At 43.8% G+C, this 23,971-nt stretch overlaps 1 protein-coding gene across 4 annotated transcripts in view; it reads right to left on the minus strand.

The window, feature by feature from the left end:
- Positions 1-23,971, minus strand: part of KDM6A (lysine demethylase 6A) — a 249,491-nt gene that overhangs the window by 56,496 nt on the left and 169,024 nt on the right. For all 4 annotated transcript variants that reach the window (XM_073616273.1, XM_073616271.1, XM_073616272.1 and 1 more), the window contains one exon: positions 4,613-4,742. In XM_073616273.1, coding sequence (XP_073472374.1) covers positions 4,613-4,742 — 130 coding nt within the window. The remainder of the gene's footprint in view (positions 1-4,612; positions 4,743-23,971) is intronic.

Consider the following 23,971-nt stretch of genomic DNA (forward strand, 5'->3'; position numbering starts at 1 on the left):
GGATGCCAACCCCTGAATTCACACCAGGAAACATATGCCTTCCAGACTCTATAATATATGATTCTAGAGGCCGGCTTCCTTGCATTAATCAAGGTAGATACCACTAAACCCGACAGCCCACGCTTCTTCAGAATGTGGGTCTCAATAGCCAAACCGTTATATTTAGTGTTTGTAATGTAGGATGGAATACTGGACCTTGCGAGAGTAGGTCCGGACGTGGTGGTAGGGTCCATGGGTCACCTACTGCCATCTTTAGGATCTCTGCATACCAAGATCTTCTGGGCCACAAGAATCACCGACTTCCCTTCCTGCTTGATCCTGCGAAGAAGTTGTGGCAGCAGCAGAATAGGAGGGAATGCATAAATCAGTGAAAACTGATTCCACAGGACCACCAAGGCAGCCGTTCCGCATGCTAGCTGATCCTTTGTTCTTGACACAAAGTTGTTGATCTTCTTGAACCTGGACGCAAACAGGTCTACGTCTGGGACCCCCATCTCCAGCATATTGCCAGGAAGATATTGGGGTGAAGGGCGCATTCTCCCGGGAACAACTGCTGGCAACTCAAGTAGTCCGCCTGCCAATTTTCTATTCCTGGAATGAAGACTGCCGATAGGCAAGGTACATTGTTTTCTGCCCAGGTTAGGATATGATTCACCTCTCTGGGCCGCACAACTTCTTATGCCCCCTTGGTGATTGATATAAGCCACTACTGTGGCATAGTCGGATTGGATCCTGACAGGACAATTACGCAACCTGAATGTCCAGGCCCTCAAGGCCAAGCGCACTGCCGGAATCTCTAGAATGTTGATGGGCAAGGTCCTTTCTGTTCTGGACCATCTCCCTTGGACAGTCGCCTCTTCCAGGACTGCTCCCCAACCCGAAAGGCTGGTATCTGTTACCACCTTCCATGTAACTGGTAGGAAGGATTTTCCCTTCTGCAGATTTTTGGTTATCAACCACCAACTGAGGCCCAGGCACACCTTTGGAGACAGACGCATTGAGAAATCTAGAGCTTGGACCTTCTTGTTCCAAGCCGATAAGATACTGTTTTGCAGCAGTCTCGAATGAAACTGAGCATAAGGAACGGCCTCGAATGAAGCCACCATCTTTCCCAACAACCTCATTCAAAGCCGAATAGGAGGATTCTTTTTTTCTTTGACCACCTGAATCAGATCTTTTATGGCGCTGATTTTTGCTTGGGGTAAGAATACCTTTTTCTGGGCTGTATCTATGATCAGATCCAAGTATTCTAATCTCCTTGATGGTTTTAAGGAAGATTTCTCTAGGTTGAGAATCCAACCTAGGTATTCCAGATAGTTGACTGTGGTGACCATACTTTGGTCTAAGTGGACTACCGACTGGTCTATCAAGAGTAGATCGTCTAGGTAAACTATAATCGTTATACCTTGGGCCCTTAATCCGCCCAGAAGAGGGGCCAGGACCTTTGTAAACCCCCGAGGTGCAGTAGCTAGACCGAAAGGCAGAGCTACAAAATTAAAATGAAGATTTTCTACCTCGAAACATAGATATTTCTGGTGAGCGGGGAAAATAGGCACATGGAGGTATGCATCCTTGATGGCGATTGACGCCAGAAGTTCTCCCCTTTGTAGGATGGAAACAATTGATCGGATTGACTCCATGCAAAAAGAGCGGATATTCAGGAACCGGTTTAGATCCTTGAGACCTAGAATGGGTCCGACATTTTCATTTGATTTTGGCACAGTGAAAAGGTTTGAATAAAATCCCAACCCCTGCTCTTCCATGGGGACCCCCAATGATCACTTTTTGAGACAAAAGACGATCCAATGCTTGAAAGAGACTTTTTCTCTGGCTCCTTGGGAACGTTTGATCTGAGAAAACAAGGAAATGGGAACTCTAGTTTGTACCCTAGAGCTATTGAGGAAATCACCCATCTGTCTCGACACTCTTCCGGCCAGAGAACTGCAGAAGTCTTCCCCCCACTTGAGCGAGCGGGGGCACCCCTTCATAAGGAGGCTTTAGTATTTTGTTTTGCAGGTTTCCTCGCCCAGGACTTCTTTTCTCCCTGGGGCTGATCCTGAGGTTTACCTCTTGAACCTGATGGCGGAGGCCATTGTGACTGCCTGGAGACTGATGCCACTAGCACTGGAGAAGAAGCTTGTTTAAATGAAATACGTTTACTCCTTTTCTTAACTGGCAAAAGGGTGCTTTTTCAAACTAGAAATTTTTTGGATGTATTTATCGAAATCATCCCCAAACAGCCGTTCACCACGGAAAGGAAAACTAGCCAGGAGTTTTTTGCATGGCACTTCGGCTGACCAATTTTTCAACCATAGGATTCTACGCATATGCACCAGCCCAAGCGTAAGGCCTGGAGAATAGAATCTCTCTTAGCATCTATTGCAAAACATAAAGCACCTGGTAGCTCAGCTAAATCCTGCTGATCAGGGATAATCTTGAGCATCTGTTTAAACTGGTCTTTCAAGGATTGACATACACCAATTGCTGCCACCGCAGGTTGAGTCACTGATCCTGCCAAAGAAAATGCATTTAACAGGAATTCCAATTACTTATCAGTTGGATCCCTAAAGCATTTGAGCACTGTCTACCGGACAAGTCAAACTTTTATTCACAGAGGATATGGTATTTCCCATTTCTTAGTGAATTTTTCCTCAATGGATAAAGTGCTGAGAATTTTTTAGGAGGAAAAAAATGCTTATCTGGGTGATCCCACTCAGAATACATAAGCTGCTCCAGCAATGAATGGACAGGAAAGGCACGCACAGCTTGAGGAGGCTTTAGCGAACCCAAACAAGAAGTGGGCTTACCAACCGACTCAGTTAAGGGTAGAATAAATGTGGAGCAGACCATTTCAGTAAGAAATTGTACCATCAATCTTTCAGATTGTGCAGCTGAAGGAGGTCCTTCCGCAAATGACCCCTCAGAAGAGGAGTCACAGCTTCACAGTCCCCTGAGAGGAATTCATCTTCTCCCGCCCCCAGTTCCTCTGTTTGAGGGTGCTGGGTAGTGGAAGGGGACCTGTTGCGTTTTGTCCCACTTTGGGAAGATGCGATTAAAGCCGCTAACCTTTCTTCAAATCCCATCATAGCTGAGGAAAAAACCTCCTCAGTAATATAGACAGGGGCTGCAGTGTTGGAAACAATTGCAACATTTGACGGCCCCGATGGCTCACTCTGACCAGCCACCCCAGATCTCTCAGGGGAGGATGACATTGTAGAGATGAGACTAGGGTTAGCGCCTAAGGGAGACCCTTTTGTGCCCTTTTTTGGGGTGTTTTTACCTCCCTTTCTAACCATAGCCTGGTGCACAAACGCATAGGTACCGCCAGAAGAAGTTGCATCCACTGCTTGAGCAAATAGTCCAGCAACTGCCGCTATTAATGCTCAGCAAATGTGCCTAGGAAATGCTTATGTCACCACTTACATGCCCCCCTCTGCTCTTGGGTCCCTCCGCGCTAAGCCACGCCCCCTCCGTCTTCCCACCGCACCCCCCCCTTTTCAAAAAAAAATTGTTTTCCCGCGTGAGAACGGGCCTCCGATCCGACGGGAATCGCGTGTGTGGTGGGAGTGTCGAGGAGAGGAGATGGAGAACCGCTGAACTGCACCCAGTGCTGAAGTGGTGATAGTGCAGATAGGCATCCGCCGATCTCTCTGGGCTTCCCCTACCTAACCCATGAGAGGGGAGAGCTTCTGCCCAGATGGAGGGTGTTTTTAGAAAAAAAATCCCCCCTCCATCAAATTACCGAAGCTTGGGACTGCATAGCCCGGAGGAAGCCTGCAGCTTCTGCTGACACAGAGCGAGGAATGGTAAGCATGACAAGGTACATGCTCTACAGCCCCCAGTGGTGACTTTGGGTGGTGTTACTAATTATGCTTACCCAGAAGTTTGAAGTTAATCCAGATGCTGCAGTGTTACCCTGCAATGAGTCGTCTAATACACATGGAGTTTTTTTTTTGTTCAGCCTAAAGAACACTGAGGTCAGGAGGAGGTTGCTGTACTAACAATGCGATTTAAGTACAGCAATCTCTACTGAGCTATTGTGTTCTGACTTTTGGATTAGCCCACCGCCAGAGCACAACGGTAAGCACTTGCAGCCAATGCTGACCAGATGCCAAAACGGCAGTTTTTTTTTTTTGGCATGCCCGTTTCGAAAGAAGCTGGATGAACTCGTCCTGCTTCTGTTGGACAGGCTGCTGTACACACAAACTGAATGCCAGCCAGTTTCTGTTGAAACGGCCAATATCGGCCCGCATGTTAGGAAGTAAAGGTGTTTTGTGGCACTTTATAGCGCCTTCTAGGGCAGTGGTTCTCAACCTCAGTCCTCAAGTACCCCCAACAAAGTCAAGCTTTCAGGCTTTCCACTATTGTGCACAGGTGATTTGATCAGTTTCACTGCCTTAGTAATGACCACAGCCATTTCATCTGAGGAAAAGCCTGAAAACATGACCTGTTGGGGGTACTTGAGGACTGGAGTTTAGAAGCATTGTTCTAGGGAACAGCAACCTTAGTTTAAACTTCTGGCACACATCACTGGCTAACTATAAATCAAATGCAATCCCATAAGCCAAATGGTGTTACTACATGTTTTTAAGCATAATTTTTCCATACTCACATAAATGCTAGGCGTAGGTGGATTTAATTTATCTGTTGGTAACGGTGGATAAGGGGGTGGAGGTGGTCTTGGTGGGGGGCACTTGTCCAGTAAAATGCTACTGTTTGATAGACCATTCTTGCCAAGATTCCTAGACAAAATAAAACATGCACAACATTATTAAACATGCGCTACACTTACTGGGTGTGAAGGTTGTAAAGCAGCTTTTATTCTACCAGGTGGACTCAAATGATGATACCAATATCTATGGGATGGCTAGATATAGTCCAGAAATGAGGCAAGCAATAATTCTAACAAATGACTGCTTTCACTGAGATACTTATCTATCCTGGCCTATCTTCCCTCCAAGCTATGCTCAGCGAGATCAAATTACAATACAGGTACCATTATACAAAACGCCTGTAAGTATGCAAACTAATAAGGACACCATAAATGTTTGAAGGATTAGTGAGAAAACGTATAATTAAAAAGGTAGGAGGTGCACCGAATGGAAATTCTGGTGCCGAAACTGAAAATGCAGGATGCACTTGGATGAAAATTGAAACCGAAAAGGACAGTTTTTAAAATTATATATAAATATATAATTGTATTATATTCGACTTTTGAATTAATATGAATTAAATGAATATGAATTTGTCGGCAGTATTGAGAAATGTAAAACAAAAAGTTCAAGAAAAATGCATCCCTTTAACCACTTGCAGCCCCGGAAGGATTTAGCCCCTTAATGACCAAGCCATTTTTTGCGATACGGCACTGCGTCGCTTTAACTGACAATTGCGCGGTCGTACGACTTTGTACCCAAACAAAATTGATGTCCGTTTTTCCCACAAATTGAGCTTTCTTATGTGGGTACTTGATCACCTCTGCGGTTTTTATTTTTTGCGCTATAAACAAAAAAAGGCCGACAATTAAAAAAAAAAAAAAAAACAATATTTTTTACTTTTTATAATATAATACATATCCAATGAAAAAAAAATGTAAAAAAAACAAAATTTATGCATCAGTTTAAGCAAATATGCATTCTACATATTTTCAGCGAATAAAAATCGCAAAAATGGTATATGGATTTGTGCAAAAGTTATAGCAGCTACAAAATAGAGGAGAGATTTATGGCTTTTTATTTTTTACTAGTAATGGCGGTGATCAGCGATTTTTAGCAGGACTGCAACATTGCGGCAGACAGATCAGAAACTTTTGAAACTTTTTGGGGGACCAGTGACATTACAGTATCAGTGCTAAAAATATCCACTGATCACTCTATAAAAGACACTGGCAGGGAAGGAGTTAACACTAGGGAGGTGTTTCTAAATGTGGGGGTAGTGGACTGTGAAAACAGATTGCTGTTCCCGATCTCACTGTACTCGCCTGTCAGAACTGGGATCTGCTTTATTTACATTGGCAGATCCTTGTTCTGCCTCTCTGAGGAGCGGCCGCGGGTAGCTGGTGTACATCGTGGCCGCTGGACCTGCGCATCGGCTCCCCCCGCTGTGCAGCGGGCACGTGCGCCTGCATTGTCGTGCAGGAAACGACATACAGGTATGTCATTTCGCGCAATAGGGCTGCCCTGCCGCAGTATATATTCAGTGGGCGGTCCTTTAGTGGTTAAATTCTATGTATGACTTCACACTGGTCCATTGCTCTTCCATTGTGCTTGCTGCATTTTTGGTCAGTTAAAAAAAAACGGACCTCGCCGCTGAAATGCATTGAAAATGAAGCAATAGCGCATCAATACTGCACTTGGGTTACGTTTTTGAGTTGCATGACCTATGAAAAACACACCATAAGCACAGTAAAATCACGATAAAATTGTGTGCGATTTCGGTGGCATTGGGCACCTTTTTCTCAGCAAAATGCCGATAACACCACTTTTGGGCGCCGAAATTATGGTGCATCTCTAATTAAAGGAAATGTTTGGTCACAGCATACACTTTCATTTAAGAACAGCAGCATTGTATTACAAACAGATATATTTGATAATCCAATATAAGCTTACTTAAAAAAAAAAAAATTTCCCTGTCTGCTGGACATCTCTTTCCACAACTTCCTGGATTCCCTGCATGCTTTGCAGCTTCTCCTCCTGCAGTTTACTTTCAATTTCTAAAGACTACATATCCCATGGTACCTTGATGCTGATTCCTATACCATCTCCTGAAACTCTTTTTAGAATAGGTATAAGAAATGAAGGAAGTATTATGTGTGGGATTCTTCAGAATAATAGCAGTAGGGTAGAAATAACTAAAATACAGCGGGGAAATGAATATTATGGATTTAAAGCTGAGTTTCAGCCTGTAAAAAAAAAAAAAAGTCAGCAGTTACAAATACTGTCTGACTTTTAAAGTAAGGACACTTACTTTATCCAGGTATCAAGGTATCCAGCGATGTTGGCACCCCTAACAGTTTAAAGGTTTATGTCAGCAGGAATCCTACTGGATATATTCTCCTAATACCCTTACCCCAGGGGGGTTAAATGAGGAAACTGAGGTTCATACTCTATTGTAACATAAACCATATTCAAAGTTCATATTCTCAATATATACCTTCATTTTTTACACCAGACTCTTATGGTCTTTCAGTACTTTGGACATCGCATGGTCCTAGCATGGGGGTGGTGGCTTACTTATAGTAAGTAACCTGATGAGAGATAATATATATTTTTTTTGTACAATTTTTGTACATGTGGCGGTTCACACAGGGGCGGCTTCAAAGCTGTCCGACTCTGAAGCTGCCCCGTACAGCGTGACTTCAGCACGGCTTGCAAAACGACTTCTGTATAGAAGTCAATGCAAGCCGCTCCAAAGTCCCCCCAAAGTAGTACAGGAACCCTTTTCTAAGTCAGATCAACTGGAGTCGCTCCTATCAGAGTGGTTCCATTGCAATGCATGGAGCGTTACAGGTTGCCCCTGTGTGAACCGCTACTAAATTTCTATGATTTTGTTTTATTACTATGCTTAAATTTTTTTATCCTTAGGGTGATAATTGCTGGTTAGGTGTATATTTTAGCATACAATGAATTGGGACAGAACAGGATCCCTTGAAAGCTTGAGAAACATGGAAATAATGGCTGGTGATACACCCCCCCAAAGGCAAGTGAAGCAAAATTTTCAATTACTTGCAAAAAAAGAATTCCATCTTTCTTCTCTCCAAAATGTTTAGCTGGCCTAAACAACCTATTTAGATTACATAATGATGCGGCCACTGTGAGTGCTGTAACATACAGTAAGCAGTTAAAGAATTGGGCTGAATCCTTCTCTGCCATTCAGGAGAAGTCTTGTAGTTTTATCAATGAATACAAGGCTTCCTCTGATTGGCCAAGGTGGGAAGGCGGATGAATAATACAAGGCTTCTCTTGAATGGTTGAAAAGTACCAATTGAGGCAGCAAATGCACATTGCCCATACTGATGCCAATTTCTGTATGTACCAAAGTTACAACTGTATATTAGAGCACACTTAAATGGGCACATCATTATGTAATGGAAATAGTTCCTTTGAGCCAGATGGACCAAAACAAACTATTTAAATGGAAAGCAGAAAGGGGAGTTCAACTTTAAACCTGATCACACTTTTAGTAAATTTTAAATAGCTCACTTGAACCAAGCTGGTCCAAACTATTACCCCCACTAACAGATACAGCGCCTGTGTGAACCGTTATAAACTGTGTGTTGCCTTAGTTGCACACAGCGCTGTGTTGCGGCTGTGGGATGGGAACTTCTCGACCACTCCCTGAACAAACCTGAGCTAGGCTGAGTTGCCTTTCACTGGAAGCTTTGTATTTTATGAATGACAAAAATAAATAAAAATGAGACTCTGGACCACATCATGAGCTAAAAATAGAAGGTTAGAATCAGCACATTTAGGATAAGATGGAGCATGCTTCTGCCAAAAGGTTAAATAAATAAGAACTACGCTCTCCAATTAAATATATAGTATGTGCTGCAGCCCTAAATTATGCCTGCAATTAACGTCCCACAAACATCCTTTGAGCCTGCCAGAGCAGCTCACCTCCCTGCGATAGAATGGCAATGATGCTGCACTGCTACTGAATTCAGGACATTGTCACTCCTATGTACACTGTGACTGACAGGCATTACATTGGAATAATAAAAAAAAAAAAACGGAGTTACTTACCGGTAACATCCTTTTCCAGGAATCTTTCAGGACAGCACCATAGAGAGACACCGGCTCCTCCCCTCTTAGGAAACACCGCCTTCCAATTCAATATTTAAATTTCATCCTCCCAACGGCCCCTCAGTTCTTCACGAGTTCCTCCGGCCAGCTGGGGAGACACAAGAATACGTCATACAAATCTTTATCTTACCTGACGTTCTCATGCGATGAGTTCTCATAGATAATCAAAAACTTGGGTGGGTACTAGTGCTGTCCTGAAAGATTCCTGGAAAAGGATGTTACCGGTAAGTAACTCAGTTTTTCCCCATTCATCTTTCAGGACAGCACCATAGAGAGGATAAGCGAGCACCTTACCTTAGGGAGGGACTACTGCCTGCAGCACCTTACGCCCAAAGGCTTGGTCTTTGGCTGACAGCAGGTCCAATCTGTAATGCTTCACAAACGTGGAAAAACTGGACCACGTTGCTGCTCTACAGATCTGCTCCGGAGAAGCACCAGCCCACTCTGCTTGAGAAGTTGCCACTGCCCTGGTGGAATGTGCTTTAATACCCTCCGGGAGCTCCAAACCCCCGATTACATAGGCCTGGCTAATGGCCAACCTTAACCATCTGGCTATTGATCGTCTAGAGGCTTTGAACCCTTTCCTAGCCCCTGAAAACAATACAAAAAAAGAATCGGATTTCCTAAACTGTTTTGTACTAAGTACTGAAGGACGCACCTTCTAACGTCCAGTTTGTGAAAAATATGCTCCTGTTCCCTCACAGGATTCGAACAGAAGGTAGGTAAAATAATTTCCTGGCCCCTATGAAAACTAGAGGCCACTTTTGGTAAAAAGGCCGGATCCGTTTTAAAAATCAAACGGTCCGGAAAAACCTGAAAAAAAGGCGCCCTAATAGAAAGGGCTTCGAGTTCACTTACTCTCCTTGCTGTGGTGATCGCCACCAAAAACACAGTTTTGAGGGTGATCAACTTCAAGGTACAGGATTCCAATGGCTCAAAAGGATCCCCTGTAAGAGACTGTAAAACTAAGGAAAGATCCCACACTGGGAATGGGGAACTTTTAACAGGCCTCTGTCTGCCTAAAGCTCTAAAAAAACCTAGCTACCCAAGGATCTATAGCTAGCGGCTTTTCCAGGAAAACGCTTAGTGCCGATACTTGTCCTTTCAAGGTGCTAAGGGCTAATCCTTTGTCCGCTCCTGCCTGCAGAAACTCTAATACTGCTACAGAACTTCGTACATCGAAGGAGCTTTCTGTGCACCAACTGTTAAAGCGTTTCCACACCTTTAGGTAAATGGCTTGCGTCTCTCTTTTCCTGCAATTTAGGAGAGTTGTCACTAGCCGATCCGAGAAACCTTAGCAATTCTTCCTCAGTAGCCACGCTGCGAGGTTCCATCGCTCCACCTGAGGGCAACAGATTGGACCCTGAGAGAGAAGATCCTCCCGGATAGGCAGAATCCAGGGAGGCTCCACTGTCAGACTCTTCAAGAGGGAGAACCACGGCCTCCTTGGCCAGTGTGGTGCGATCAGAATGAGGGTTGTGTCTTCTGACCGAAATTTTCTCAGAACTGCTGGAATCATTACGGGAGGGGGGAAGGCATAACACTTTGAGAAACGCCAGCTCTGAGCTAGTGCATCCACCCCGGCTGCTCCGTCCCATCTGTTTAGGGAAAAGAACAGACGAGCTTTCGTATTCGCCTTTGAAGCGAAGAGATCCACGGAGGGGACCCCCCACTTCCGAGTAATCATCTCGAAGATGTCCTGGTTCAAGACCCAGTCGCCTTCCTTCAGCATTTTTCTGCTCAGAAAATCTGCTACGTGGTTCTGCTCCCCCTTCAGATGTATTGCAGAGAGAGAGAGAATGCTCCCTTCGGCCCACCTGAGGATGGATTCTGCCAGACCCCACAAGGATCTGCTCCTGGTTCCCCCTTGCCTGTTGATGTAGGCCACTGCTGATGAGTTGTCCGAACGGACCCTCACATGCTGCCCCAGGAGTTCTCTCTGAAAAGCTCTGAGAGCCAACTCTATTGCTCTCAGTTCCCTCCAGTTCGAGGACTTCTTTGCGTCTTCTTTTTCCCAGGTGCCTTGCATCATCTTGGAATCTAGGTGTGCTCCCCACCCTGTGCCGCTCGCATCGGTCGTAACCGTTCTGGACACTGGAAGAACCCACTCCAGGCCCTGTGAGAGATTGGACCCTTTCCTCCACCACCAGAGAAACCTTTTGACCTGACTTGGCACAGATATAAGGGAGTCCAGAGATGCTGGACTGTGGTCCCAGACACTCAGAATAAACAGCTGTAGGGGGCGAAAGTGCAGCCCTGCCCACTGAACTGCCGGAAGCGTGGAAGTCAGTAAGCCCAGTGCTGACATTGCTTTCCTTACTGAGATCTGACTGCTGCCCTGGAGCAGTAATATTGCTCTGTCCACCTTCTGGATTTTTTCTGCTGGAAGGAACACTTTGTTTTGTCGAATCCAGTACATAGCCCAGGAAGGTGACCTTTTGGGCCGGAACCAAACTGGATTTTTCCAGGTTCAAGAGCCATCCCAGGTTTTCTAAGCTGTCTCTTGCTACCTGAAGATCCTGGTACAACTGCTCCGGGGAAGGAGCAAACAGGAGTAGGTCGTCCAGGTACGCGACTACAGAGATGCCTCTGAGCCGCAAGAAAGCCAGGACCTCCACCATCACTTTGGTGAAGATGCGGGGGGAAGAGGATAGTCCAAAGGGGAGTGCTTTGAACTGTAGATGAAACGTTCCTTCCCCAGTTTTCACCGCCAGTCTGAGAAACCTCTGGTAACTTTCTGCGACTGGAATGTGCAGATAAGCGTCCTTTAAGTCTATTGACGCCATGAAGCAATTTGGGGGAAGAAGCGCTTTCACCGAATAGATAGAATCCATCCGGAATTTCCTGTAGGTAATTGAGACATTCAGAGGCTTCAGATTCATGATAAGCCTGAATTTTCCCGAAGGCTTGCGGACCACAAAAATGTGGGAGTAAAAGCCTCTGCCTATCTCCTCTACAGGAACCCTCACTATCACCTCTTGTTCCTCTAACTCCTGTAGGGAGGATAGAAGAGCTGACGCTTTCTCTGCACACTTTGGCAGCTCGGTGACCAGAAGTCTGTGCTGAGGAGGTTCTGAGAACTCTAGCTGGTAACCTCTTCTTATGATCCCTAACACAAACTGGTTGGAGGTGATCATCTCCCATTGTGGGAGGAAGGCCCCCAATCTTCCTCCCACCGTGGTTACCCCGTCATTGGGTCTTCTTGGGCTGTTCAGGAGGGCGAAAAATCGCCCCTCCCCGCCCCTTGCCCTTAAGCTTTTTTCTGCCGCTCTCCTTTTGGGGTTTCAAACTTTCTCTGAGGGCGAAACTTTCTTTTAGCCTGCTCCCCAAACTTCTTTTTAATGGGAAAGGCCTTTTTCTTATCGGCCGTCCGGTCTAAAACGGTCTCTAAACCTGGGCCAAACAAGAGATCTCCTGTGAGGGGAATTCCACAGAGTTTAACTTTAGACGCGCTGTCTCCTTGCCACGTCTTAAGCCATAGGGCCCTTCGAGCCGAATTAGTGAGGGCTGAAGACCTTGCGGACATGCGCACTGATTCGGCGGAAGCGTCCGCAATATACGCTACACCCTTAAGTAGCATGGGAAAGGAAGCCAAAATAGTCTTTTGGCGTTCCTGCCTCAATATGCGCCTTTATCTGCGTAAGCCAATATTCCATATTGCGGGCCACTACTGTGACCGCCATGGCAGGCTTAAGGTTTCCCTGTGACGAATCCCAGGACTTCTTTAAGAGAGAGTCCATCCTTCTGTCCATGGGGTCTGCAAGAACCCCCATGTCCTCGAAGGCCAGATCTGTTTGCCTGGAAACCTGAGAAAAAGCAGCATCCAGCCTAGGGGTCTTATTCCAGACCGCCCCTCCCCCTTCTGAAAAAGGAAACCTTCGCTTCAAAGCCCTTGAAAAGAAAGGTTTTCTCTCAGGATCTTTCCATTCATTCTTTATGGCCTCAACCAATACATCATGGACTGGGAAATCCTTCCTTTTTTGTTCCCCAAGACCTTTGTACATTTGGTCATGGAGCGATAACACCTTCTTTTCTTCCTGAATTCCCAAAGTGGTGTGAATAGCTCCCAAGAGCTCCTCCACTTCGTCCAGGAAAAGCTTATAGCGAGAGGTTTTTGTGGATTCCCCATCCACCTCCTCCACATCCGATTCCCTTTGAGAATCTGAAGCGGTGCTATCTGGCTCCTCCTCAATTTCCACTCTGGAGCCCCCTGGTCTCTCTCCACTAACAGAGGGAGTATCCACTGGGCTAGGTGTAACACTCTGCTGCACTGGTAAAGGACTGCTTTGGGCTTGCGGCAACTGGAAGCTAGAAAAGAGTGCCTTAAAGGACTGAAAGGTGCTAGAAAGCTCTTTGACGGATGCAGCAAGATCTGTACCCTGTTCTGCTGCCTGTTCCCTGACTAATCCATCAATGCACTCCTTGCAAAGTGCCTTGGTCCAGGATTCCCCCATACTAACTCTACAAGAGGGGCATTTTTTCTTTGAACCATGAGGCGACTTGCTTTTCTCTGTGGCTTTCTGAAAAAGAAAGAGAGAGTCGCCATAAATGCCCAATCCCACCAGTGCTTTTACAGAGGACCACCAGGAGTGCCCCCCCCAGGACCAACCACCACCAGGGTCCCAGACACACTCCCCTTCCCCCCGACCACCAGTGAGGGGAGAACACCCGTGAAGCTATCGGGATTTAGGTAAGGGAACACCACCCCAGGGTTCCACTTACCTTAGCATGGCTGGTGCTACTGTCTCCTGGAGCAGTTCTAGAGACCTCTGTCTCAGACATGTCCGCTGAGGATGGTGGTCGATCGTTTCCCCCGACAGCTGACTCTACAGCAAAGCAAGAGGGTCGCACCAGCCGAACGCTCGGTCCGTTTTCTTTCCCCGCGTCCGGAACCGGAAGACGCGGAATTGTCGGGAGTGCCCGCCCTCGCCGGAACTGACGTCACCCGTCATCCGACCCGGCCATAGAGCTTCAAACGCTGGCTGCTTGAACAAGCAGGAGAGACTCAGGCACTTCCCACAGCGCCCCCCTGGGCAGAAGAAACACGGACCTCCTCAGCTGTCTCTTTCCCCAAGAGAGGCTGAGGCGCGCCAATTCAGTTTTAAAAACAGGTAAGTATGGCTTCCCCAGCCTTTACCTAACTGAATAAACAATAGTAGAGGGAAAGAGCTAGAGAGACCCGACTCCCCCTCTTCCTCACACAAAATCTTTGGCTTCAGTCTCCCTGGCTGATCCGCCACGGTTCCCAAGCAGTGTCTCCCCACCGGAGGAAACACCTGAACTGAGGGGCCGTTGGGAGGATGAGATTTAAATATTGAATTGGAAGGCGGTGTTTCCTAAGAGGGGAGGAGCCGGTGTCTCTCTATGGTGCTGTCCTGAAAGATGAATGGGGAAAAATGTTCCAAGGGGCATGACTATCAGCACTGTGCTTGATTCACATCAAGCCTGTAGCTTAGTCAATCCACACTCTATCACACCCAGTCCTACCCAATGCTTTCTGATTGACAGCACTGACACCGCTGCTGAAAACCTCCTGCTGTGATGTGCAGTGTCTGGGTGGTGGAGCATGATGGACACAAATATGGGAGGGTTTGGCTCAGTCACAAAGTAGATTTCCTCTTTCTACAGAAAGTGGACATATGATCCCCATTCTCCAATTACACCTGTAATTTTTTTGTTTACAAAAAATTAAACCGTTATGGATCATCTCATAATTGCTACAAGCAAGTGTGCAGTTCTGGGAACTCAAGACTTACCAATGTAGCCACTGAGAAACAAAAGGAAATCACTGGCTGATTTAACCAACTAGAATTTTGCTCTCCAGAATATAACTAAATGTGAAAAATATCCTTTAACCGGTTCCCGACTGCCGCCTGTATATGTACGTCGACAGAATGGCACGGCTGCGCAAATGTGCGTACCTGTATGTCCCTTAGAATTTGCCGCCGTGCCATCGCATGTGCGCCGCCGCCAGCAGCGAGTGCACCCGCTGAGAGCTCCATGAGTAGGATACCCGCGATCGTCTCACGGAGAGGAAGAACGGGGAAATGCTGATGTAAACAAGCATTTCCCCGTTCTGCCTAGTAACACTGTCACTGCTCCATGTAATCAGGAGCAGTGATCAGTGATGTGTCACACGTAGCCCCTCCCCCCCGCAGTTAGAATCACTCCCTAGGACACACTTAACCCCTTCACTGCCAGTCACATTTACACAGTAATCAATGCATTTTTAATCGTACTGATCGCTGTATAAATGTGAATGGTACCAAAAATGCGTCAATTGTCCGATGCATCCGCCATAAGGTTGCAGTCACGATAAAAATCGCTGATCGCCGCCATTACTAGTAAAAAAACAATTAATAAAATGCCATAAAACTATCCCCTAATTTGTAGACGCTATAACTTTTGCGCAAACCAAACGCTTATTGCAATTTTTTTTTACCAAAAATATGTAGAAGAATACGTATCGGCCTAAACTGAGGAAACAAAATGTTTTTTTATATATTTTTTGGGGATATTATAGCAAAAAGTAAAAAAAGAATGTTTTTTTTTCCCAAATTGTCAATTTTTTTGTTTATAGTGCATAAAATAAAAACTGCAGAGGTGATCAAATACCACCAAAAGAAAGCTCTATTTGTGAGAAAAAAAAAGGACGTCAGTTTTGTTTTGGAGCCACGTCGCACGACTGCGCAGTTGTCAGTTAAAGCGAAGCAGTGCCGAATCGCAAAAAAGTGCTCTGGTCTTTGGCCAGCCAAATGGTCCGGGGCTGAAGTGGTTAAAGCCAGTAAGATATTATTTGCAGCTTTCTAATGAGACACCTTTATGATACTTTTGCCTTCTGTAACTGCTAATTTTGACCCGGAGATGTGTTTTTTTTTATTACAGGATGAAAAAGAAATCAGGGCATGAATAATTTCATACCACCAGGTGGCACTGCACAGTTCATCTTTTGATCCATGTCCAGTTTTTTTACTGTTTATAAGTTTTGAAAAGCGCAATCCCAATACATTTCTTAAACAAAAAACACGCAACTAAATATGTATTGGCATTAACCTGGGAAATATGCTTATATAAACACATTTTCATTGTCCATATATCATAAATAGGTGACAATATTGAATGCAATGTGGGTGCTTTACAGCAAACCCTCTTTCTTTTTTTAGCTTAAAACCGTTGCAAGAAAGGTTACTTGTTATAAAATCGGTTCAGCGGGGCAACACTGCATGCCACAAGACAAGGAATGAGTTGCTGAATGATAAATTAAATGGAAAAACATGAATCAAAGATGAACAGCTAACCTATGCAACCATATTTAATCTAGAGTAACAGCTAATAGAGTTTTAAGAAAGTCTCCATTTTTGTCTGCAGATAAACATTTACATAAAGTATTAAAAATGTGTTTTTTTTACGCTGTAAAACACCCACACTGGGCTCAATATTGTGAGTTAAAAATCAAGAAAGAATGTAAAAAAAGCTAACTTTATGACCCCTTTCACACTGGGGCGGTACGGGCATTAGCAGTAAAGCGCCACTTTACCCAGAAGGGGTTAAAAGTGCCCGCTAAGCACTGCTTTGAAAGCGGCACCCATTCATTTCAATGGGCAGGGGCGTTGGAGGTATACACCGCTCCCCCACCGCCCCAAAGATGCTGTTTGCAGGACTTTTTTTCCTGTCCTACAAGCACACTGCTCCAGTGTGAAAGCACTCGGTCTTTTACAATGGGGCTGCAGAAGAGGCAGTTTACAGGCACTATTTTTAGTGCATAAATGCCTGTAAAGCGACTGAGTGTGAAAGGGGTCTAACTGTAGGTCATCTAATACTGGATCCTATAGATGTGGGGTGAGTCAATATTGCATGGTTCACAGAAACAGAAAGGCTCCAATCACACTTCTGTGGATGCAATGCTGCACGTGCGTTTTTGTGCGTCACATTTAGGGCAGCCCATTCATTTCAATAGGCTGTCCCTTAACGCGGAAGTAAACCCATCCATTCCTACCATGCACGACTATTATAGTACATAAGTCTCCATCGCTTTTACTTGTAAAGGAAGAGGAAATGGGGAAAAAGGGGATAATGGGACTTTATATGAAACATCACTGGGGTAGAATTAATCAATCAATATTAGTAAATACAATATTTATTAGTACAGATGAGCATAGCGCAAGGTAATATATTAACTCAATAAGTAACATACAGAATTATAACACGATTGGTAAATCACATTATTAAAAATAATTGCATAATATAACATTATTCCACATGATTCATAATAGAATAGCAGTGTACCCAAATATGTACAAACATGATTGGTAATATATACTGTATTTATTGGCGTATAACACTCACTTTTTCACCCTGAAAATTGTGTGCAAATAGTGTGTGCGTGTTATACGCCGATACTGCAATTTGGGTTGCCTAGGAGGGAACGGGGAGGGGGGCGGGACGAGCGCCATCAGGTTACATACAGCGAGAATCTCCTGTTTACTCAGCGGCCTCTGTAATAGGAAGTCCCATCTCCTGGGCCAGCATTGGACCAGTGTTCTGTCTGTCACAGAAGCTGGTCCAGGAGGTGGGACTTTGTATTAAAGAGACCGCCGAGTAAACAGGAGATTCTCGCTGTATGTAATCTGAATCTAAAATGTAATCCTGCCCCCCCTGAGGCAGCAGTAATCTGATGTGAGGCTGCAGATGGGCATTGATCAGGCTGTATTCATGGCCATGGTGAGGCTGCATTCATGGCCATGGTGAGGCTGCATATGGGCATTGATCAGGCTGCAGATGGGCATTGATCAAGCTGCATTGATGGGCAATTGTGAGGCTGTAGATGGGCATTGATCAGGCTGCATTGATGGGCAATTTTGAGGCTGTAGATGGGCACTGATAAAGCTGCATTGATGGGCAATTGTGAGGCTGCAGATGACATTGATTGGGCTGCAGATGAGCAATGGTGAGGCTGCATCAATGGACACTGACTCTTATTTTGCTTCAAAGTTCTTTATCTAAAATTTAAGTTTTTTTCCTGAAACTTCCCTCCTAAAATGAAACTGCGTGTTATACACCTGTGCGTGTTATATGCCGATAAATACGGTAATTGATTTATGATTGACGCATGATTGCTGTGACATAGCATCAGTAAAATCGACACGTTTCGTGGATAATTTCCACTCAAGAGCAGCTGTACACTGGATCTATAATAAAATGTAAATTGACCGTAAATAGTAGTCACTAAAACAGGAGGAGAGGGAACAAAAAACCTACAGTTCCCTCTCCTACTTTAGTAACTACTCTTTACGGTCAATTTACATTTTATTATAGATAATTCTAGGGCTGCAACTAACGATTATTTTCATAATCGATTAGTTGGCCGATTATTGTTTCGATTAATCGGTTAATAAAAAAAAGTGTGGTGTATAATTTAGTTAATATGTAAAGTTTTAAAAAAAAGGCAATTTATTCTTAAATATCTCTATGCAGTGGTAAATATAAATAACCAACTATATGGTTAGGAAGCAAAATATCTAATCCACTCTGAGAATAACAGACAGAAGAGATATACTGTATATACTATTAGAGGAGATACACTGTATATACTATTAGAAGAGATATACTGTATATACTATTAAAGGGTGAATCTGGTAAATAGACTCAGAGATAGACCCTCACCTACTATGTAACTATACAGGGATATTCAGTACAATGTAATACTGACACATAATCACACACATAGGTTGGACTTGATGGACTTGTGTATTTTTTCAACCTCACCTACTATGTAACTATGTAAGATCACATTTTTTTATTTAAAAAACAAACGTTTTCCTTAACCACTTAAGGACCAGCCTCGTTTTGGATTGTAGGTGTTTACATGTTTAAAACATGTTTTTTTGCTAGAAAATTACTTAGAACCCCCAAACATTATATATGTGTTTTTTTCCCAACACCCTAGAGAATAAAATGGCGGTCATTGCAACACTTTTTTTTGCACCGTATTTGCGCAGCGGTCTTAAAAGCGCCCTTTTTTTTGGAAAAAATTCACTTTTTTGAATAAAAAAAATAAAATAGTAAAGTTAGCCCAATTTTTTTTATATTGTGAAATATAATGTTACGCCAAGTGAATTGATACCCAACATGTCACGCTTCAAAATTACGCCCGCTCGTGGAATGGCGTCAAACTTTTACCCTCAAAAATCTCCATAGGAGACGTTTAAAAAATTCTACAGGTTGCATGTTTTGTGTTAGAGGAGGTCTAGGGCTAGAATTATTGCTCTCACTCTACCAGTTGCGGCAATACCTCACATGTGTGGTTTGACCACCGTTTTCATATGCGGCGCTACTCGCGTATGCGTTCGCTTCTGCGCGCGAGCTCGTCGGGACGGGGGGTTTTTAAATTTTTTTTTATATTATTATTTTACAATATTTTTTTTATTTAAACACTGTTTTAAAAAAACTTGTGTCACTTTTATCCCTATTACAAGGAATGTAAACATCCCTTGTAATAGAAAAAAGCATGACAGGACCTCGTAGCCTCCCTGGCGGTTTTCCCGAGTGTGGCTCGGGGTTAAAATTCAGTACCATTAGCGGTAACCCCGAGCCACACTCGGGATCGCATTGCAGGATCCTGGGGCGGCGTTACTTACCTTGTCCCCGGGATCCTGCGATGTCCCCCGCAGTGTCCGAGGGCTCCGTCCTCCTCCGAAGCCTCTCCGTGCCAGGCTCCGTTCCCTGCGAGCGGCGCGACGCACGGGGGCGGAGCCTGGCGGCAAATTCAAAAAAATGTCGAAATCATAACACATACAGTACTGTAATCTTACAGATTACAGTACTGTATGAAATGATTTCACATCCCTTTTGTCCCCAGTGCTTTGGCCCATGCCCTGCATGCAGTTTTACATGATATACACTGTTCTTTCTGCCTGGAAACTGGAGATTGTCCATAGCAACCAAAAAGTGTCCCTTTACGTCAAAAGTGGCTTTAGACCAGCTAGAAAACAGCGATAGTAAATTAGAACACTTGCAGAATTGAGCGATAGTGAATTGTGGGGAAATTTATTTTATTACTATTTTTTTTAATTATTTATTTTTATTTATTATATTATAATTTATGTTTTTGTGTTTCAAACTTTATCATACCCGGGATATCTACTAGACTCTGGTTTGGACAGATTTAAGTGTGTTATTGTTAAGATTTACAGACCTACAATATAAAACGCCAAATTTCCATGCAAAATAATTGTACCGCTTTCAGCACCTAAAATCCGAAATAATCATACCGCCAGGGAGGTTAAATAAGAGATCTGGGGTCAAAAAGACCTCAGATCTCATATTTACACTAAAATGCAATAAAAAAAAAAAAAGAAAAAAAAAGGTCATTTAAAAAAATGACATTGAAAAAAAATATGCCTTTCCGCCCTGCAGTGTCATGGGGACGAGTGGGCGCCATCTTAGCCTCACTCGTCTCCAGGCACAGCACTGAGCAGGACGCAATCGCCTCCGCCGCTACCGACGGCACCGGATCGCAGCGGGAGGGGGGGCCCCTCTCCCGCCACCGATAAAAAGTGATCTCGCGGCGAATACGCCGCAGAGACCACTTTTATCAGAAAGCTGACCACCGCGCGAAAACGGGGATACCGGGGTTTATGGCAGCTAGCTGCTGCCATGACAACGATATCCGCCGGCAAAGTTTGGACGTGCATCGGCGCGTGACGGTCGGCAAGTGGTTAAAAAAAAAAAAGCCATTTTAAGAACGTTCGTTCGATTTTCTAAACGTTAGTGGGGTCAAATCGACGTTCGTTTTCAACCACAGTGATGGGAAGATTTGAAAATTATAGAAAACTTCTTGGTCAAAAGAATTTTCAGACAGAGTATGTAGTTTTCGTTCAGAAATTACATTGATTTTAAAAACAGAATGTTAAAAACATGTGAAAATTTCAAACAACATTCTTTCAGCGAATGTACAAAGATTTTTCGTCTGAATATTCTGGTCTGAAAATGAATCGGTGTGTCCAGCATAAGGCTCGGTACACACCTATGCAGTTTGCCTTTGATCTGCAGTGCTTTTTGCTGTGCGTTTTTGATTTTTGCGCACGTGATTTTGCTGCGATTTGCGTTTTTGCTTTTTTTTTTTTTTTGGCCAATTTGTTGTTGGGCAGATTAAGAAAAAACACAAATTGCTGCAAAAACGCATTACATGCTTTTCTGCAGCTTCTCCATTGAAGTATTTTGAACCAAAAAAAGCACCGTTTTGCGTTAAAAAAAGTCCCGACCCTTTCCAAATACACAGCGGCTGAAAAAAGCATAGATGTGAATGTGTCCCATAGGAAACCATGTAAATGAACTGTAGTGCAAAAAGCACCAAAAAACACAAAGGTGTGAACCAGGTCTAAGACGTTTAGTAACATAATTGGGTTAAAAAATAAAAACTAAAAATAGTCCTTTATAGTACCAAAAAAAAAAAAAAAGCAGATAATCACTACTGTAAGGGGCTCATTTTTTTACTGTAGACCTGTGAAAGTAATATTTACAGTAACGATTTGTTCTTTTTGTACTATAAAGGGCTCATTTTATTTTTTTTTAACCCCATTATGTTACTGGCCGATTAATCGATGAAAATAGTAATCGATTAATTTCATAATCTATTAGTTGTCGATTAATCGATTAGTTGTTTCAGCCCTAGATACTTCCAGTGTACAGCTTCTCATGAGGAGTGGAAATAGCCACAAAACACGTCAAGCTTTTACTGATGTTATGTCACATCAATCACGCATCTACCATGGGTTTTTACTTGTTTGAATCATGAATCAATTATATATGGTTTGAATCATGAATCAATTATATGTTTATTATAATTCTGTATGTTACTTATTGCGTTATTATATTACCCTGCACTATTCTCATCTGTACTAATGAATATTGTATTTATGAATATTGATTGATTCATTCTACCCCAGTGATGTGTTTCATATAAAGTCCCATTATCCCTTTTTTCCCCATTTCCCTTTCCTTTACAATGCACAAATGTGAACCTAATCTAAAGCCTTAGTTGCATTTTATCAATTCAAGGCTGCCTATCAATGCCACTCACATTAGTTACAAGAGAAAGCTGATTGAGGAGTACATAGCAACGTTAGCCTTGCATTGTGGCAAGGAAAAAACGCTGTCTGTAGAATTCAGCAGGGGTTGGTGTTTTTGTCCACCTCCATTCACATCAATTGAAATACCCCTTACTAAAGGATTAATTGGGGAGTAACAAAAAACATCCAATTTTCTCTTAGACCCCTTTCACACTGGGGAGCTTTGCAGGCGCTATAACGCTAAAAATAGCACCTGCAAAGCGCCCTGAAAGAGCCGTTGCTGTCTCTCCAATGTGAAAGCCCCGAGGACTTTCACACTGGAGCAGTGCGCTGGCAGGACGCTAAAAAAAGTCCTGCTAGCAGCATCTTTGGAGCGGTGAAGGAGCAGTTTATACACCGCTCCTGCTTATTGAAATCAATAGGGCAAGGCGGCTATACAACCGGCATAGTGCTGCTGAAGCAGCGTTCTGCGGTGGTTTTATTTCTTTCTGGGCCGCTAGCAGGGGTAAAAGTGCCCCACTAGCGGTCGAATAGCGCAGCAAAATTGACGGTAAAGTGCCACTAAAAATAGCGGCACTTTACCGCAGATGCACCCACCGCCCCAGTGTGAAAGGGGCCTTACGTTCATTGACTGACACAGTTCTTTCTTATTCTGGACCGTGAGAACATGAGCACTGCCTCATTGAGGGGTGGGTAACTCCAATAATAGAACACGCAACACCACCCGAGAACCCTTCAAAGAAGAAGAAAACGCAAACTGCTATCTGAAAAACCTTGCGGCCCGAAACATGCATCTGAAGATGCCCAAACATCAACTTTGTAAAGCTTGGTAAAGGTGTGCACTGATGACAAGCTATTCACCTTGCAAACTTGATGCCCGATATCGGAAAGCCCAGAAAGCACCAATTGCCCTGGTGGAGTGTGCTGTAGGAGGAAGCGAGGAGCCCGACCCATAATGACAAAGTCCCAGCCTGATCCAATGAGAAATAGTAGCAGAAGGAGCCGCCAAGCCTTTATGAGGGCTGACCAATCACAAAAAAGAGAATCTGCCCTCCAAAAGGAAGTTGTAGCAGCCAGATGCACATGAACCACATATCCAAGGAGAGCAGGGCAACATCCTTAGGATGTGAAAGGCTCTGACAAAGGGAAGGAAGGACAATGTCCTTAATTAGGTGAAGTTGGACACCACCATCGAAAGGAAAGAGAAACGCGGACAGAGAACCAACCCTTTTTGAAAACAAATAGGGAGACTTACAAGACAAGGCCGCCAGTTCCAACATGTGACGTGCAGAAGTGATCGTAACTTAAAAAGCGACCTCCTGGGAGAGAGCCGATCACTATACCAGCCCTCTACCAGTACCATGTGATCAATGTGACCAATCACAGCAGATCACATGGCAATTGTAAACAATGGATGACTTCCTTTCATACCAGCCATTGTACAAAATTGTGTTGCTAGCTGTGATTGACCACAGTGATCACATGGTACAGACAGGGCCAATCACAGCCCATCTGTATCATGTGATTAGTTTTAGCCAATCACTAATGACAAAAGACACTGAATGAATCCGCTTCATTCAGTAAAATGGTTACTAATACCAATGAAATTCACTGTATTGCTCTGGTCAGTGTTAAAAAAAAATCTTTTTTACACGTATGGTCACCAGTGTCCCTGATCAGCGCCACGCCAGTCATATAATGCTGTACTGCACTGGTGACAGTATGTAAAAAATTTAAAAAAAAAAAAAAGGGAAAAAAGTTAATTTTTCATTTTCTAAAAAATTGTGACAAAAAATTACAACTAAAAAAAAAATCACCATGCCTCTTACTAAATACCTTGGGGGCTGTCTACTTTCCAAAAAGGGGTCATCTGAGGGATACATGTACTGTCTTGGCAGTTTTGAGCCTCAAGAAATGAGAGAGCGGGTGTCCGTACATTTGGATTGATCAATTTTTAGATATACTGTATATTCCATAGTTTGTGGACTTCTTATCACCAAGGAAATGTAACAGAATAAATTCTGACCTAAATTTATGAAGATGGACTATTAAATGCAAAATTTTATAAACAGAAAAAAAAAAAAAACCTTTTTTTTTCAAAAT

Source organism: Aquarana catesbeiana, linkage group LG02 (genome assembly GCF_042186555.1).
Source record: "Aquarana catesbeiana isolate 2022-GZ linkage group LG02, ASM4218655v1, whole genome shotgun sequence".
Taxonomy (NCBI): domain Eukaryota; kingdom Metazoa; phylum Chordata; class Amphibia; order Anura; family Ranidae; genus Aquarana; species Aquarana catesbeiana.